Source organism: Dipodomys merriami, unplaced genomic scaffold (genome assembly GCF_024711535.1).
Source record: "Dipodomys merriami isolate MVZ:Mamm:240054 unplaced genomic scaffold, mDipMer1.0.p SCAF_37, whole genome shotgun sequence".
NCBI classification, from domain to species: domain Eukaryota; kingdom Metazoa; phylum Chordata; class Mammalia; order Rodentia; family Heteromyidae; genus Dipodomys; species Dipodomys merriami.
The window spans coordinates 13685333-13702860 of NW_027205270.1; the positions used below are offsets into that span (position 1 = coordinate 13685333).

General features: G+C 40.3%; 1 protein-coding gene across 3 annotated transcripts in view; it reads left to right on the top strand.

The window, feature by feature from the left end:
- Positions 1-17528, top strand: part of LOC138804711 (lysine-specific demethylase 3A) — a 53092-nt gene that overhangs the window by 10414 nt on the left and 25150 nt on the right. For all 3 annotated transcript variants that reach the window (XM_069989170.1, XM_069989168.1, XM_069989167.1), the window contains exons 5-10: positions 1273-1375; positions 3740-3864; positions 4156-4228; positions 4328-4416; positions 11471-11634; positions 14499-15019. In XM_069989170.1, the coding sequence (XP_069845271.1) occupies positions 1273-1375; positions 3740-3864; positions 4156-4228; positions 4328-4416; positions 11471-11634; positions 14499-15019 (1075 nt within the window). The remainder of the gene's footprint in view (positions 1-1272; positions 1376-3739; positions 3865-4155; positions 4229-4327; positions 4417-11470; positions 11635-14498; positions 15020-17528) is intronic.

Consider the following 17528-nt stretch of genomic DNA (forward strand, 5'->3'; position numbering starts at 1 on the left):
TTAATTGTCCTTTATTAATGAATCCTGTAGGGTACTTTGCATTAACGTATTGTTTTATCTTGTGGTAGGAGAATCCAATGGAAGTTTTTTAAACTGTTGCAGTTTAAGTGAATGAGAAAACCCTCCACAAATTCATGCATGACCCATTCTGAGAATTTGGAGCTTTTTATGGAAACTCTGGGTCTATCTGCTCTAACTTGGCTAAAGAAATGCATTTTTCAGACATGATCCCCTCTCTCCAAGAGACTAGGTTTTTTTCATTCCTAATCGGTGAACCATTCTTGGCCACTGTGTAACCATTTCACAGTGGCAGGAAAGCGTGGAGTCCTCCTATTGGAACATGACTGTTTAAGCTCTTTTTTTTTTTCTTTGCCCTCATAGAATTTGGGTTTGGCAGGTTATTTCTATTGACAGTTTCTGTATACATTTATCATAACTGGGTGTGCACACAAAACCAGAAGACTGTGGAATACTGCCAGGCATGGAGCTACTGCCAAGAACTGAGTGTTTCAAAACTTGCTTACTCTGAAGCCCTAGCTATTCATTCACATTTTCAGTTTGGGCCATCTTCCTTAACTTTTTAAAGAAGGAGGCTTTTGGAATAGTAGTTTGGTTAAGTGAAAGTTGTATGAAGTAAATTGTTAAAAGTAATTTCCACAAATTGACAGTATACACTTTCCTTTCCTATGTCTACTACTGTGTCTTTCGTCTCTTGGACTTGAATGAATTTGTGGCTTTTACATCCTTTGTGTTTCGGACAGTGTGTGTGTGTGTGTGTGTGTGTGTGTGTGTGTGTGTGTGTGTGTGTGTGTGTGTGTGTGTGTGTGTGTGTGTGTGTGTGTGTGTGTGTGTGTGTGTGTGTGTGTTCGGACAGTGTGTGTGTGTGTGTGTGTGTGTGTGTTCGGACAGTGTGTGTGTGTTCGGACAGTGTGTGTGTGTGTGTGTGTGTGTGTGTGTGTGTGTGTGGATTTAGATTGGTCAGTTTAGTAGTTAAAGTTCCTATTATTTTCCATAACAAAAATTATATCATGCCTAAAATTATGCTTTGAGCTACTCCTAATATTTCCATGTTCCTAATTCAGATTGACTTATTTCTTCAGTCTGCCTGTATGTTTTAAAGTTTTTGACTTTTCAACCTATTGAGTTCACTGGAGTTGTATAGCTAGATGCATCAAATGGCTGATCCTCTTTTTACCGATTTCCAAACATCAAAACATGTCTACTGGAATTTTAAACAGCTTCTTACTGTATAATGATCTTTGATTTTTACAGGATGTAAATAGTCTTCGGCTTTCCCTTACTGATAATCAGATCATCAGTAAAGAATTCCAGGCTTTGATTGTAAAACATTTAGATGAAAGCCACCTTCTACAAGGTATGTGTGTGATCTCCTGTTGGTTATAGTTTATGAGGTGGCCACTGATTAGTTTATTAGAGGACAAGATTTAGCCCCTTTCATCGTTTTTTTGTTTGTTTGTTTTTTGTCCGGTGGGGCTTGAACTCTGGGCTTGGGCGCTGTCCCTGAGCTCTTCAGTTCAAGGCAAGCGCTCTACCACTTGAGCCAAAGTACTTCTGGTTTTCTGGTGGTTTGTTGGACATAAGAGTTTCATGGACTTTCCTGCTAGGGCTGGCTTTGAACCTCAATCCTCAGATCTCAGCCTTTCCTCAGATCTCAGCCTCTCCTCGGTAGCTAGGATTACAGGTGTGAGCCACCGGCAACTGGCTGAAATTGGAAATTTCTTGTGTTAAAAATCAAAAATGTAAAATAACTATTAGGTGCTTTCTCCAGATGACTTGGAGAATTTAGTTAATCTAAACCCTCTGAAATTTGAAAAGTTGAGAAGTAAAAGTAAAAGTAGATTTTTTTTTTTTGATTAGTCTTGGGGTTTAAACTCTGAGCTTGGGCGCTATCCCTCAGCTCTTCAGCTCAAGGCGAACACGCTTGAGCCACAGCACCACTTCCGGTTTTCTAGTGGCTTATTGGAGATACTTTCCTGGTCTGGCTTTGAACCGTGATCCTCAGATCTCAGCCTCTGAGTAGCTAGGATTACAGGTGTGAGCCACCGGGCCTGCTTAAAAGTAGATATTTTAAAAGCTTATTTCCATTTTGACATAAAATTTGATATGTTTGGAATTTCAGTCTTATAAAATTGGTAAGATAGCCAGGGGCCAATTGTTCATGCCTGTAATCCCAGCTACTCTGGTAGCTGAGATCTGATGGTCACATTTTAAAGCCAGTCTGGTCAGGAGGTCTGTGAGATTATTTCCATTTAACCAACAAGCAGATCTGTGGCTCTAGTGGTAGAGCCCTAGTCCTGAGCAAAAAAGCTTAGGGACAGCACCCAGTCCTGAGTTTAAGCCCTTGGACATTCACCAAAAGAAAGAAAAAAAGGTGGTAAGGCATTTATTTGTAACCTGTATCCTATTTACTGTTACTGAATTTCTTAGTTTCATAGTCTTTTTTTTTTTTTTTTGGTTGTGGGTCTTGAACTCAGGGCCTGAGTGCTGTACCTGAGCTTTTCTGTTCAAGGCTAATGCTCTACCACTTTGAGCCACAGCTCCAGTTCCAGTTTTCTGAGGTTTAATTGGAAATAAGATTTTCCCACAGGCTTTGAACCATGGTCCTCAGATCTCAGCCTCCTTAGTAGCTAGGATTATAGGTGTGAGCCACCAGTACCCAGCTTCATAGTCTTTTTTTTTTTTTTTTTTTAGTCAAACTTAGCATTTTTCTTGGGATTCTTAAATTTGCTATTTCTGATTAATTGCTTTGAATACTTGAACATTTCTTGGTCTGATACAACATGCTAGAATAAATGTATTGCTATTATAAGTTAAATCTGTAGGAAATGGAGATTTAAAAAAAGTTTACAGTTTCTACTAACTTGGCAGAAATGTCTGTTTTTTGGTTTTTTTTTTTTTTTGTTTTTGTTTTTTTTTTGGGTCCGGTCCTGCGGCCTGAACTCTGGGCCTGGGCGCTGTCCCTCAGCTCTTCAGCTCAAGGCTAGCACTCTACCACTTGAGCCACAGTGCCACTTCCGGCTTTTTTCTTTTTGCTTATGTGGTGCTGAGGAATCCTACCCAGGGCCTCAGGCATGCAAGGCACGCGCTCTACCACTGAGCCACCTTCCCAGCCCATGTTTTTTTTTGTTGTTGTTTTTTTTTTGTCAGCTGTGGGGTTTGAACTATCCCTGAGCTGCTTTGCTCAAAATTAGTGCTCTATCACTTTTAGCCAGAGTGCCACTTACGTTGTCTGGTGGCTAATTGGAGTTAAGAGTCTAGCAGGCTTTGAACTCCAGTCCTCAGATCTCAGCCTCCTGAGTAGCTAAGACAAAAGGCATGAGCCACCAGTGCCTGGCTGGGAAATATCTGTCTTTTTTTTTTTTTTTTTCCTGTCGGTCCCGGGGCCTGTACTCTGGGCCTGGGCGCTGTCCCTCAGCTCTTCAGGTAAAGGCTAGTTCTCTACCACTTGAGCCACAGTGCTTCTTCTGGCTTTTTCTGCTTATGTGATGCTGAGGTATCGAACTCGGCCTCATGTATACAAGGCAAGCACTCTACCACTGAGCCACCTTCCCAGCCCCAGAAATGTCTGTCTTATATTAAACTTTTTATATAAAAAAAGATTTTAATGTTCACTTTTGTCTACTGCATTAAAAAAGATTTGGAAATAGATTGTCTTCCATTACGATGCTTGTGGGAAATAATGCAAATAAATGGCTCTAAGAACTTTTTTCTTTTTTAGGTGATAAGAACTTGGTTGGTTCAGAAGTAAAAATCTATAGCTTGGATCCATCTACTCAGTGGTTTTCAGCAACTGTTGTAAATGGCAACCCAGCATCTAAAACTCTTCAAGTCAACTGTGAGGAGGTAAAGACAGTAACTTGAATTAAGATCATTTACTGGGCAGCATAACTATCTAAGAGATATGTGACCTTCTGGGTATTAAACCCTTACTTTATAAAATGTTAACGCAAAAAAGTAGAAATGATTATGAACTGGGAGGTAGGAGGCAGGGGTGGCAGTCAGGAGTTCCTAGCTTAATCCTCAAGTTAATAAAACTGTTTTAAAGGATATTGTAAAGTACCCTATTGTTAGGATACTAGAACTAATTTTTAACATATTCCTATTTAATTTTCCAATGTCGCTTTCATTTTTAAGATTCCAGCACTGAAAATTGTTGATCCAGCACTGATTCATGTTGAAGTTGTTCATGATAACTTTGTGTCATGTGGTAAGATGCGTTTTTGAATAAAATGTTTCTATATCTTCTCCTTTCCCCTCACATTTAGTGGAACAGGGAAGCCAGCTTAACTCTTTATATATATTATAGGTAATTCTACAAGAATTGGAGGTGTCAAACGCAAGTCTTCTGAGAATAATGGAACCTTGGTTTCCAAACAAGTAAAGTCTTGCTCTGAGGTAACCGTGATCTATTTTTGAACTTGTTGAAGCTTTCTTTAAAATTGCATGGCCAGTCTTTGGAGTAGTTGCATAGCTGTTTGTTCTACGCTTCTGTGCTGTCCTGTCAGTTTTTTATTGTAAGTTCCAGATCTTGGCCATAATTTCTACACTCAAGCAGATGGAGATAATATAAGTCTAGTTTCCTTTTTTTTTCTTTTTTTTTTTGGTAAAAGTGCATTTTGTGGCATTTAATGGAAATTCCCAGATGTGACAGTTTCACCATGTGGGGGGTTTTGAATGTAAATTAAGTTGTGTGTGTTAAGAATGCCTGGCATGAGAAGAGGGGAAGAATCTTAGAATTGTGAAATAGGACCCTTATCCTCTTGATCATTTATGATTAGGTATACCTTTGGCTAAGAAAAATGTAGGCTTCTCTGGACACCATATGGATTCTGTTGCTGGGTTTAATTTTCTTCTGAAATAGTTAACTATATTTGGATCAGGAAACTTCAGTTTGTCCTTCTGTCATAAGGCATAATATATTACAAGCAATTTTTAAATGTAGGAATCCAAAATTGCTAGGAAGAGTACTGCAATACTCTTTACAAAGCTCTGCTCATGATTGGAGTTTAGAATTTTAAAGTTGGCCATGATATTGATATGATAGCATTTGAGGTGGAACCCAAAGGTCTGGGAGTGCAGGGCAAGAAACAAGATGTAGGTTCTAGATCAAGGCCAGGAAAGACCACAGCATTGACTAGAACCAAAGCAAGCACTGTGCTACACAAAGGTCTGTGTAGCTAGGCTGGCTGAGCCTTTTGTTTGTATAGGCAACAGGAACTTTGACTCTTCACTGAGGAGGAATTAACCATAGTGTTTAGAGCCTCTGTCTTCCCTTTCAGGGCCATAGGGTTGACCTCTTTCTTAGGTGAAGGCTCAGGTTGTTCAGGAAAGAATGAAGAGGTTATTATGGAAATTAGCATTATTTTCTCCTATTTTTGCCTTAATGTGCATGATAATTTCAAACATATCCATCCAAGAAACCAGAAAAAATTGGCACTTACTATATGCTGTATATTTGATCCTGAGGACTAAGAAGTTATCTAGAATTTGTTTCAAAGAACCTATAGTCTAGAGAGGAAGACACCCTGGTGAGGGTATGCTCTGAGCAGGAACCGTGCAGCAAGCACCTTGGGAACATGTCCCATTTATTGAGTATAATTGTCAGTGTGTATAGGAGATATATGAAAAGAGACACACGGAGTCTGAGTTGCTGTTGGAGACAGGTATTGAGGAGTGTTTATAGACTTAATTCAGGAGATTTTAGCTTTACAGATAATGGATGATGGAAGGAGGTGTTAAGCAAGAACACAGGTTAGTGGGATTACCCATCATAAGAGTCTGAAGCGAGGCAGTGAGCTAAAAGGATGGAGAGCTATTTACAGAAGGAAACACTTTTAATTTGGCTTGATAGAAGAATAGACCAAATGCAACGTCTGCTCATAGAACACAATAATTTGTTTTGAAAGCTCAGAGTCATATGGTCAGGCGATCATTTACTGTGTTGAGTAGTCTTCTAGTTAGAAAAGTACTGAGTTTGTAGGAATAGGGATAGCTGTTTAGAAGGAAACTGAGAATGAAGCTCCAGGGAAGTAGCATTAAAGACTGTAAAAGAATGTTGAACAAGTGATTTCATACTCAGGCCCACAGAAGAGGCTTCTGGGTAATCCATTGTTGTTAGAAACTGAGAAAGTAGGTAAATTTTGATAGTAGATAAACTGTTACCAATCTAGAGGGTAGAGGCCAGGAAAGGCCAGTTTGGTCAAGTGTTTTCCTGTTGTGGAAGATGCATCAATGTATATACTTGGTGTGATGAAAAGGAGATTGTATGACATTGAAGGGGTCAGGAAATAGGAATGGCATACTTGTTTGTGTAGCAGAGGAACCAACCTGAGATACTGACAGAACTAAGGTCTTGGGGGAAGGTGCCAATTCTTTCTTCAGTGTTGAAGTGATCAATGATGGGAAACGTTATGGAGCCAGGTACATTTCTATACCCTTTAAGGAGGTGCTTGTGAACTCTGATACATACATAAGTGATCTCTGTCTGACTCTTGAGTTGAGGGAGCATGTTTTTTTTCAAATCTATCTCAGCATGTTAATAAGTTTGTGTGCTATTGAATTGACAGATTGTTTGCCATTAGAAAAATAAGCCTAAACTTGGGCCTGGATATTAATTCCATAACTCTGCATTGAAATTGAGAACTGGGATTTCATGTTCTATTTTAAAAGAAATTGGAAGTGATGGATTTTTATCTGGCTATTAAAAGTTTTACAAGTCTCACTTTGTATTATTTCCTAATTTTTGGTTACTCTGGGAAAATGCAAAAAGAAAAGAAATTGTACATCTCAGAGACTCTGTTCAGATCTTGCAATATTTTTCTCCTCTCTTTTATATTATGGAGGCCTGGTTCTTTTTTTGTTTTAGCCTCGATCCCTTGTGAATATTTTCCCTATTAGCATTCTTTTTCAGTCTGGGTGATTCTTGTAGTCAGGCAAGTTGTGGCAACACTGGCCTGGCGTAGATTTCAAGAGGACTGAAGAGGTAAAGGAAGGTACCAGGGATATGTGGTGTGGGGGAAGAAAAACAGTTAGTGTATATATAAGTGAAAGGTGAGTATAGTAACACATTTGGCACCATTCTCTGTGTGTGTGGACCCAGACATGTTGGGCTGGCACAAGGTTTAGCTTTAAAGTGGACTTGTAGGAGTTTGGGAATAGGGAGGCAAGACTCTTGAGGTTAACAGCCAATCTTGTTTGCCAGTGAATCTGGCTCCTTGAAGGTCTTCTCTGCCTAGCAGACTATTTCTCAGAGTTATGACATTGCTTGCTTAATTGGGAAGAGTCTGCTGAGGAGTGTGAGCCAGCAGTGACCTTTTTAGAAAACTGTCATACACTCAATTATATTATCTCCATCTGCTGGCAGGGAGGAACTATTGCCATGACTGGTATAGAAGACCTTCAGGGAAACTCTACAGGTAAGAAGAAATTTTGCCCTTGTCTGGTCACAGGACAGTACAGAAGTATACACCCTTCAAGATGGGTTTGGGAATCAGGAGTCCTGTTCCTGTTGAACTAAATCTTAGGAATGTTGTAGGACACTTAAACAAAAGCACTCTTAAGTTAGACTAGGTATCACGTGGTGACATAACAGCTTTTGTGCTATTTTTCTTTTAAAAATAGCTGGTTTTTAGGGCTGAAGATGTGGCTCAAGTGGTAGAGCGCTGCCTAGCAACTGCAGAGCCCTAGTTTAAACCCCATACCATGAAAAAAGAAAAACATGAGAATGAGAGAATAGCTAGTTCCTTAAAATTTTAATATGCATCAAGCACTGTTACAGAACACAGCCCTGTGACGTATGCTTAATTATTCTTTAGAGAAGTCAGTAATAGGTTACCAAGTGTCAAGAGACTGAACTCAAACAAGGGAACATAAGGATTCGTTGTTCTTGCCCACTGTGGTGTCACTATTCCCCCAAAACTTTCCTTCCTCCATTTCTCCTTCTAATGAATATTTACTGAATGTTTTGTATGTGGGTGACAGTGATCTACAGTGTTGATTTACTACTGCTTGTGTCTTCAGGTGACTGGATTAATAAATGACTTATTTATAGCTACCCAACAATATGAAGTACAAACTGCATCCATGCACTCTTTCATTAGATCTGTGCGTGCGTGCGTGCATGCGTGTGTGTGTGTGTGTGTGTGTGTGTGTGCGCGCGTGTGTGCGCGCGCGCCTGTGTGCCTGTGTGCACGTGCACGAGTCTTGGGGCTTGAACTTAAGGCTTGGGTGCTATCCTTGAGCTTTTTTGCTCAAGGCTAGTGTTCTACCACTTGAGCCATAGCTCTACTTCTGGCTTTTTGGTGGTTAGTTGAAGGTAAGAGTCTCAGGGACTTTTCTGCCTGGGATGGCTTCAAATCATGAACCTCAGATCTCAGCCTCTTGAGTAGCTAGAATTACAGCTGTAAGCTACCAATCCTGGCTTCACTAGTTTTGTTTATTGAACATCTGCCATATATCTGAATGATGAATTCAGGTAGTGGACTCAGGATCAGGATGTCTGCATTGCATTGTAAGGAGACTGAAAGTATAAAAAGATACTTTCATAGTGTGGCAAATGCTGTGAAACATGTAAATATAGGAAAATGAGGGTAAGGAAGTGGCTTGCTTTGGAACCAAGTTAGCAAACTTGAGAGTAAGTGGGTTGAACCAGCTGTGAAAACTGTTCAGGAAGAGGGAACAGCAAGGTACAAAGGCCATTCTAGAAAGTTCAACCTTGTTTCAGGAGAGGCGGCCAATCAGTGTAGTTGGTGTGTACTGTGATTTGAAGCCAATGTAGTTGGTATACTATAAGTCCAGGGGAGAGGAGGAGGATTAGAGGAGAGATGTGGCAGAATGGGGGCCAAATAGGATTCTAGTAGTCAGTGGAATGCCGTGGTCTAAATTGATTAATGTTTTATAAAGGTTGCTCTGTCGTAGAATATATTTTGGATATGAAGCAGAGGACTAGATCTGTCATCTAGGAGAAAGATGGTGATTGGGTGGTATGGAGAGACATGAACACTTCAAAGAATGTATACTTTGAAAATGGAAGCAGAATTTATTGATGTATTTTGTATGTGAAATATGAGATGCAGAGATTTGTTTGAGCAGCTTCATGGACATTGTAGAGAGTAAACATTTATACATAGGTTGTGATCTAATTTTTTTTTGTTGGTCATGGTGCTTGAACTCTGGGCTTGGGCGCTGTCCCTGCGCTCTTCAGCTTGAGCCACAGCACCACTTTGATTTTCTTTCTTTCTTTCTTTTTTTTTTTGGTCGGTCATGGGGCTTGAACTCTGGGCCTTGGCACTATCCCTCAGCTCTTCAGATCAAGGCTAGTGCTCTACCACTTGAGCTACAGTGCCACTTCAGGTTTTCTGGTGGTTTATTGGAGATAGGAGTCTCATGGTCTTTCCTGCCTGGGCTGGCTTTGAACCGAGACCCTCAGATCTCAGCCTCCTGAGGAGCTAGGATTACAGGCGTGAACCACCAGTGCCCGGCACCACTTTGATTCTCTAGTGGTTTTATTGGAGATAAGAGTCTCATGGACTTTCCTGCCCGGGCTATCTTTGAACCGTGATCCTCAGATCTCAGCTGCCTGAAAAGGGCCCAGCTGTGATCTAAATTGTGTAGATATGTTTCTCTCCAGAGAATAATGTAAGGAAAAATATTTGTGCATCAACTCTAAACATTCAAAGTTGAGAAGGGGTGGGAAGAAAGTTGCTTGTTAAAAGGAAACCTTAATTTTTTAAGCATTTTTGTAATGATTTGGCAGTTAAACGTGGGTACACTAACCTCAGGCAATTGTCACCTGAGGAATGTAAACTAGTATTATTAAAGGGATTTTTTAGTTTCTTTTAAAGGATTAGGAAGCCAACTCAGGTAAAGTTGATGAATCCAGGGTATAGCAACCCCCCCCCCACCTCCTGTGTAAACAACTAAACAAAAGTATATAAAAAAATAGGCCTTCTAAAGAAAACACTAAAGTATTATTTAACCAAAATTAGATTAACAAAAAAAGTACAATGTTTGATCAGATCAGTATAAAAAATAGTTTTATTACTGGACATTGTAGAACCTAACTGTATTCCCAGTTAAGAGATGGAGACAGGAGGACTTGCCAGCCTGGATATCAAGCCCCTATCTCAAAAGTTGAGCATACCTATGGTCTGAACTACCCAGGAGGTGGAAGAGACAAGAGGACCACAGTGGAAGGCCAGCCTTGACAGAGTATGAGATTCTAATTGAAAAGCAAAAAGGAGCTGGACACCGGTGGCTCACGCCTGTAATCCTAGATACTTTGGAGGCTGAGATCTGAGGATTGTGGTTCAAAGTCAGCCCGGGCAGGAAAGTGTGAAACTCCTATCTGCAATAAGCCACCAGAAAACCAGAAGTGGCGCTGTAGCTCATGTGGTAGAAGAGCTGAAGAGCTGAGGGACAGCCCTCGGGCCCAGAGTTCAAGCCCCACAATGGACAAAAAAAAAAAAAATTTTAAAAAAGGACCAACATGTAAAACTATATTCCAAATTGTCAGGTTTTAAAAACTTCCTATGTAACTTTCTATGTAAATTTTCTATGAAAATTTCTATGTAACATTTTTGAAGTTAATTACTTAAAGATGGGAAAACTGATGATTCTTTTCAGTTTAGATTTGCAAAGGTCAGTTGTGAGGTGAAATGCCTAAGCAAGGTATATTATCTTAAGCATTTGTGAAGAGTCCGATAAAGATAGGTAGATTGATTCCACATGCTCAGCTATGTAGAAGAGATCAACTCTTTCTTCATGGTGGAAAGTTTTACTTTTGTGGAGAGTATGAACTGGTAAAGAAGTGGATCTGATACTTAATTTTTTTGAAAAGGGAAGAGAAAGATGTTCATCTTTGTCCCATAGTCCTGTCATGACTTAATATTTTTACAGTGTGGGATGACCCTTATGACTTGGTGAGGCATGCAAGAGCAGGAGCCGTGTCCTTAATCTTTATTGCATTGCAAACGCTTACTGTGGTACACAGTAGGTATCACTGCCTACAAGAGTCCTATCTGGTCTGGTCGCCTGCCAGTCTACGCAGTAAGTGCGTGCTGGGTAATCAAGCTATGTCAGAATGAATGCATGTGAAGCTGCCACCATTGAAACTGTCCCTAACAAGTTCACGTCTGTGCATTGCATTATTAGAGTAATTGTCCCATGTCTTATGTTCTTCCCAGCATAATGATGGGTCTATAAAAAGATCAACTTGTGATCTTTGATTAGAAACATTTTACATTTTGTGAAAAAGTAGAGTGAATTATTTCTAAACTTCAATATATGAGTCCTTAATTTTATAAGATTTATCGCTTGCTTAATGATGCTAGTCTTTATATGATGCTTGTGTAGTAGTAAATCAAGGACATGATCTTGAATTTCATTAGCACTGTATAATTTCCCAACAAGGGACTTTGCTTTTAATGTCTGTTGGTTTGCTATCTTTTAGGCCTCTCCTAATGTGTGTCCTGTACAGTCTGTGCCTACACCAGTGTTTAAGGAGATCCTGCTTGGCTGCACTGCAGCAACTCCACCTAGTAAGGACCCAAGGCAGCACAGCACTCCCCAGGCTGCCAACTCACCTCCTAACCTAGGAGCAAAAATTCCTCAAGGGTGAGTCTTGCTTCTTAATCCATAATCATCACAATCAGCGTAGTAAATCATCATAATGAAATGCATTTTACTCTTGGCTCATTGTCTCTATTTCAGAATGGCCAGGGAGGTGGTGGTAGTGGTTGTTTTTGTAGGCGTTCCTAAGAGGAGAGACAGATCAGGTACCTTTAGAGATAAAATCATGGAAGACATGGAAAGAGCAACGTAGAAAACAGGATAGAAGTGAAGGGCACATGCTTTTTTGACTGGCTGTTGCTCTGAGGAGTGACTGAACTGTTGAGTACTCTTAAAATTTGGAGCCTAGTTGTCAGTGTTTCAGGAAAAGGGAGACTGAGATAGGTGTGCGATTGGGGGAAGAGGGAGAGTGGCAACAGAGAGGGTTGATAGATGAGATGGCTCTCCAAGTACAGGTAGGAAGTGTGGCAGTAGAGGAGATTGTAGGAATAAAAGAAGCAATAAGTACTCTTATTGCAGGTGGTGTGAAAACAAGAAATGGGAAGTTTAACGAAGTTTTGAAGTTTGAGAAAGGGAAGAACCTCTTAATGGAGGGGTGAATCAGATGTGGGTTTGGAGAGCTGAGCACGGTGGTTCCCTAGGAAAAACGTGGGCAGTCTGTGAGGGAGTGTGGAGGATAGTGACAGTGGACACAGTGTCCAGATGTGGACGAGAGAAGAGAGAACAGTAGGACTGTTTATTAATATCCAAGCAGAGATTGTTAATCTGAATGTTTAAGAAATTCTGTGGATGAAATTCTGGGTTAGAATAGGTAAAAAGAAATGTAATAGAATTAAAAGCTTTAGGATGAATTATAGAGAAAAAAAAGTTTTTCTGTATATATCCCTAATAAGATGTGAGAAGAAATACTCTGTGTACAAGTTCTTCTACTTGCTTTGAGCCCTGCACTCCTTGTTGTATGTTATTCATAAAAGGACAAGGTTTTTTTTTGGTCCAGTCATGGGGCCTGAACTCTGGGCCTGGGCGCTGTCTCTCAGCTCTTCAGCTCAAGGCTAGCGCTCTACCACTTGAGCCACAGCACCACTTTCGGCTTTTTTCTTTTTGCTTATGTGGTGCTGAGGAATCGAACCCAGGACCTCAGGCATGCAAGGCAAGCACTCTAACACTGAGTCACCTTCCCAGCCCCAAGGACAAGGTTTTTGCTGCTGCTGATTTGTAGAGTTTGTTTTGATTTGTTTTTTTTTTCTGCCAGTCATGGAGCTTGAACTCTGGGTTGGGGCACTGTCACTGAGCTCCTTTTAGCTCAAGGCTAGCCCTCTACCACTTGAGCCACAGAGTCACTTCTGGCTTTTTCTGAGTAGTTTATTGAAGATAAGAGTCTCACTGTATTTCCTATCTGGACTGGCTTCAACCCTTAATCCTTTGATACCAGCCTTGTGAGTAGCTAGGATTACAGGCATGAGCCATCAGTAATCAGCTCAAAATTTTAATACACATACATCTTGACATGTTTTCCTAACATGAGATTGAACAAGGCTTGGTAAGAGCAAGAATGCTAGTTATGTTTTTTAAAATCTAATTTTTGGTATATAAGAAAAGTAAATTCAGCAAAAAAAAAAAAAAAAGAAACTTAGGATGATTAGCCTAGACTTTTAATTTTGACATTTTGAAACCAATGTGCTTCTTGATTGCTGAGTGTATATTTTTTTGTTTCATATAACATTGTTTATTTTTGTGGGAAAGCCAAGGTTCCTTATGCTGTAAGAACAGGCAAAGCAGTTGAGGCTTTATGAAAACCTGAATTAGAGTTAAAGATGCCCTTTTTTGAGTGTTCACATACTTGTGCAGAGCCATTGGCTAAACTGAGTGTTGACTCCAGTTTGCAGAGATTATCCTACTTTTTTTTTTGTTGATAGTGGGGCTTGAACTCTGGGCTTGGGCACTATCTCTGTTCTTCAGCTCAACTCAAGCGCTCTACCACTTGAGCCATAGCGCCACTTGTGCTTTTCTAGTGGTTTATTGGAGATAAGAGTCTCACGGACTTTCCTGCTCAGGCTGGCTTTGAACGGTGATCCTCAGATTTCAGCCTCCTGTGTAGCTAGGATTGCAGGCATGAGCCACCAACGCCCAGCTTACCCTACATTTTTTATCATAAGCAGTTTTCTCTTTCATGCTGGTTGAGTCTAAGGAGTCTAACTGCTATTACTACATGAGAAGGAAGTACTTTTCTCTCTCTGTCTCTGGCTCTCTTCCTCTTCGTCTGTCTGTCTCTGTTTCCCCTTCCCTCTCTTCCTCATTAAAAGAAGTTCTTGCCAAAACTTTTTTCTTTTCTTTTCTTTTCTTTTTTTTTTGTCGGTCGTGGGGCTTGAACTCTGGGCCTGAGCACTGTCCCTCAGCTCTTCAGCTCAAGGCTAGCACTTTACCTCTTGAGCTACAGTGCCACTTCCGGTTTTCTGGTTTATTGGAGATAAGAGTTTCACGGACTTTCTTGCCCAGGCTGGCTTTGAACTGCGATCCTCACATCTCAGCCTCCTGAGTAGCTAGGATTACAGGCATAAGCCTCGGGCACCTGGCTTCTTTTTTTTTTTTGGTTGGTCGTGGGGCTTGTACTAGGGGCCTAGGTACTGTCCCTGAGCTCTTGCTCAAGGTTAGCACTCTACCACTTGGAGTCATGGCTCCACTTCTGGTTGTCTGGTGGTTAATTGGGGAGAAAGAGTGTCATGGACTTTTCCTGCCTGGGCTGGCTTTGAACCACGATCCTCAGATCTTGGCCCCTGAGTAGCTAGGAGTACAGGCATTAGCCCAGCGCCTGGCTTAAAGCTTTATCTTTAAGGAGAGTGAAACAAATTACTTTTGGACGATAAGAGAGAAATGAGACTTAGATACTGTTTTTCCCTTACGTTTTTCAGATGTCATAAGCAGAGTTTACCAGGAGAACTTTCTTCGTGTCTCAATACGAAGCCCGAGATACTGAGAACAAAACCAGATGTCATCTGCAAATCAGGATTGCTCTCTTCAAAGTCTTCTCAGGTTGAAACTGCAGAGCCGAAAATTCTGAGTGAGCCCAAAGGTAGCTTTATTCAGCCTAAGACAAACTCTGATTGGGAGAACAGATTGGAATCTCTTCCACGTCCATTGACTGGCCTTCCTAAGGAATGCTTACCTCCAAAGGCTTCTTCTAAAGCTGAGTTGGAAATTGCCAGTACTCCGGAACTTCAGAAGCACCTACAACATGCACCTTCCACATCAGATGGCCTTTCAAATAAGCCAGAATTGAAAGCAGGTGTTAAGAGTGATGGCCCTAATTGCTGTGCAGAAAAAAAGATAGCACCTTCAACTTTAGGTTGCCGGTCACAAAACTTAAAGGAAACATCAGTAAAAGTAGATAATGAAAGCTGTTGTACAAGAAGTAACAATAAATTTCAGAATGGTAAGTGTTTCTAAATACCTTTATTGGTAAGATATACACGCAACAGGTTTTATTGTGTGTGTGACATTGGAATTGGAACTCAGGACTTTGCATCAGCTTGCCCTTCTTGCTGCTGCTGCTTTACCACTTGAGCTATGCTTTCTGCCTGGGCTTGCTTTGAGCCATGATCCTTCACAACTGCAGCCTCCTGAGTCGTTAGGATTATAAGCATGAGCCAGTAATGCCTGGCTAACATTTCTTATCTTGTGATTGAACATATGAAAACGACTGTAGAAGGAAATTCAAAGAAGTTGTATTATACAAATAATGTCTTATGAATTTGTACAGTGCCTACTAACTTTTTAAAGTTTGACAGGATTCCAGCATATGCATTTGCTTTTTGATTTGGTTCTTGTGAGGTGGGTAACCAGGTTTCTAATTGTTCATTATAAGAAAATGTTTTGAAACAATCAGAAGTGATCTGGTGATTGCATTATAGTTGTCACTGTCTCTTTGTAACATCCATGTTGGAGGAGATGGCACCTCATGTTTACACAAGTAGCTCAGATCTGGTAAAGGGGTTTGTTTGTTTGATGGTCCTCAGGCTCAAACTCTGGGTGTGGGCGCTATCCCTGAAATCCTTTTTGCTCAAGGCTAGTGCTCCACCACTTGAACCAAGGTGCTACTTCTGCTTTTTCCATGATTAATTGGAGATGAGTCTCATGGACTTTCCTGCCGGGGGATGGCTTTGAATTGTGATCCTCAGATCTCAGCCTCTTGAGTAGCTAGGGTTATAGGTGTGAGCCACTGGCGCCCAGCTCAGATTGTAAATCTTCTAAGAAAAACGAGAAGAGGGGGGCAAGGGGTGTGGCTCAAATGGTAGAGTACCAGCTGAGCAAGGTGGTCAACTGAATGCCTCCTTGCCTGGCAAGGAGAACTTTGAACTGGAGTTCATATCTCAGTAAAAAGAATCTGCATCTTTAACACTGAAAAAGGGGACCTTTGGTTAGTGATGTTGAGGAAATAGCTGCAGAACCAAGCCAAGTCTTCCTTAAGGGGATATCTTGCTATACTCAACTATTTAAACCTCCTAACCATTTTCTTCTAAAGAAGTTGCTACATTATATTTCATACTGCCTGTTGAGCAACCTTAATTCAAAAGTGTAAAATCCTCTATAGTTTCTTTCCAGGGCCCCACACATTCACAACTAGTATGAACTTCTGCACCTGACCTTACCTGGTAGCTTGTAGTCAGAATGTTGTAATGCTAAAAAAATTGTGTGAAATAACCTTAAAGGCTGTGTCTTTAAAATGCATATGATAATAGTTGAATTTTGTATTTAGATTTGGGTCTCAGTATATGTAATAAATAATGCCTTATATATAATAACCCCAATCTAATACAAAGTCAGAAATTTGCAACGTTTCTTATGCTAAGCATTTTGGCTAAGGGTTAATCAACCTATACATTTTATTTAAAGGATGCATTATACTGATTGTAGTTGTTAGAAGCTCTTACTAGAATAAGAAGGATGAATGGCCCTGGCTTGTCATACAGGTTTAGAACTGCTACAGTTGAAAGATACTGTTTGTTAACTGAATTGTGTCAGCTGTGTGGCAAAATCAGGTTGGATTTGAAGTTTTTTATTTTATTTTATTTTTATTTTTGTTGATTGTGGGGCTTGAACTCTGGGCTTGGGCGCTGTCCCTGTGCTCTTCAGCTCAAGGCGAGCGCTTTACTGCTTGAGCCACAGCGCCACTTCCAGTTTTCTAGTGGTTTATTGGAGATAAGAGTCTCACAGACTTTCCTGCCTGGGCTGACTTTGAACCATGATCCTCAGATCTCTGTCTCCTGAGTAGCTAGGATTACAGGTGTGAGCCACCGACACAGGGCTTGAAATTTTTTAAAGTGAAAAACAATGGAATGGAATCTCCACCAAAAATCAAAACCTCATTCTGTTGGATTACTAAAGGAGCATATCCAAACTAGCTGAAACTTAAGGACAAATTGGATTTGACTAGAGTGTTTTTTAGTCTGTGCTATACTACATACTAGTTGGAAGAATAGAAAGCCGAGCTTTCTTTGCCTAGAGGTTCTTGTAGCCCAGAATCTTCATTCTTGAGGCTTGTTACCTTACATAGCTATTCAGTTTGCATAAAATAAACTGAATCAGATGATTAATCATATTGTTCCTTAGGAGTTTCTCCCAAAGAAAATGAGTATTCATAACCGAGTATTACTTCTATTTCTTTATATTTTTTTAAGTCATCAGCCTTCAAATTAGCTAGTGATTGTTTTCACAAATGAGATTTCTCAATCATTTTAATTTTCTCATAAATCAGTTTATATGAAATAATAGTCAAAAAGATAAAAACTTGACTGGTATACAAATGAGTTCGAGAGTCCAACTTTGTCTTAGTATGTGCAGTCATTCCCTAGCTTTACATGATTTCCATCATTTTAAAGGAAAAACATAGTCATACATGTGGGACTAGCATATCCTGCCATCTGTGATGACTGGCTAAGGAA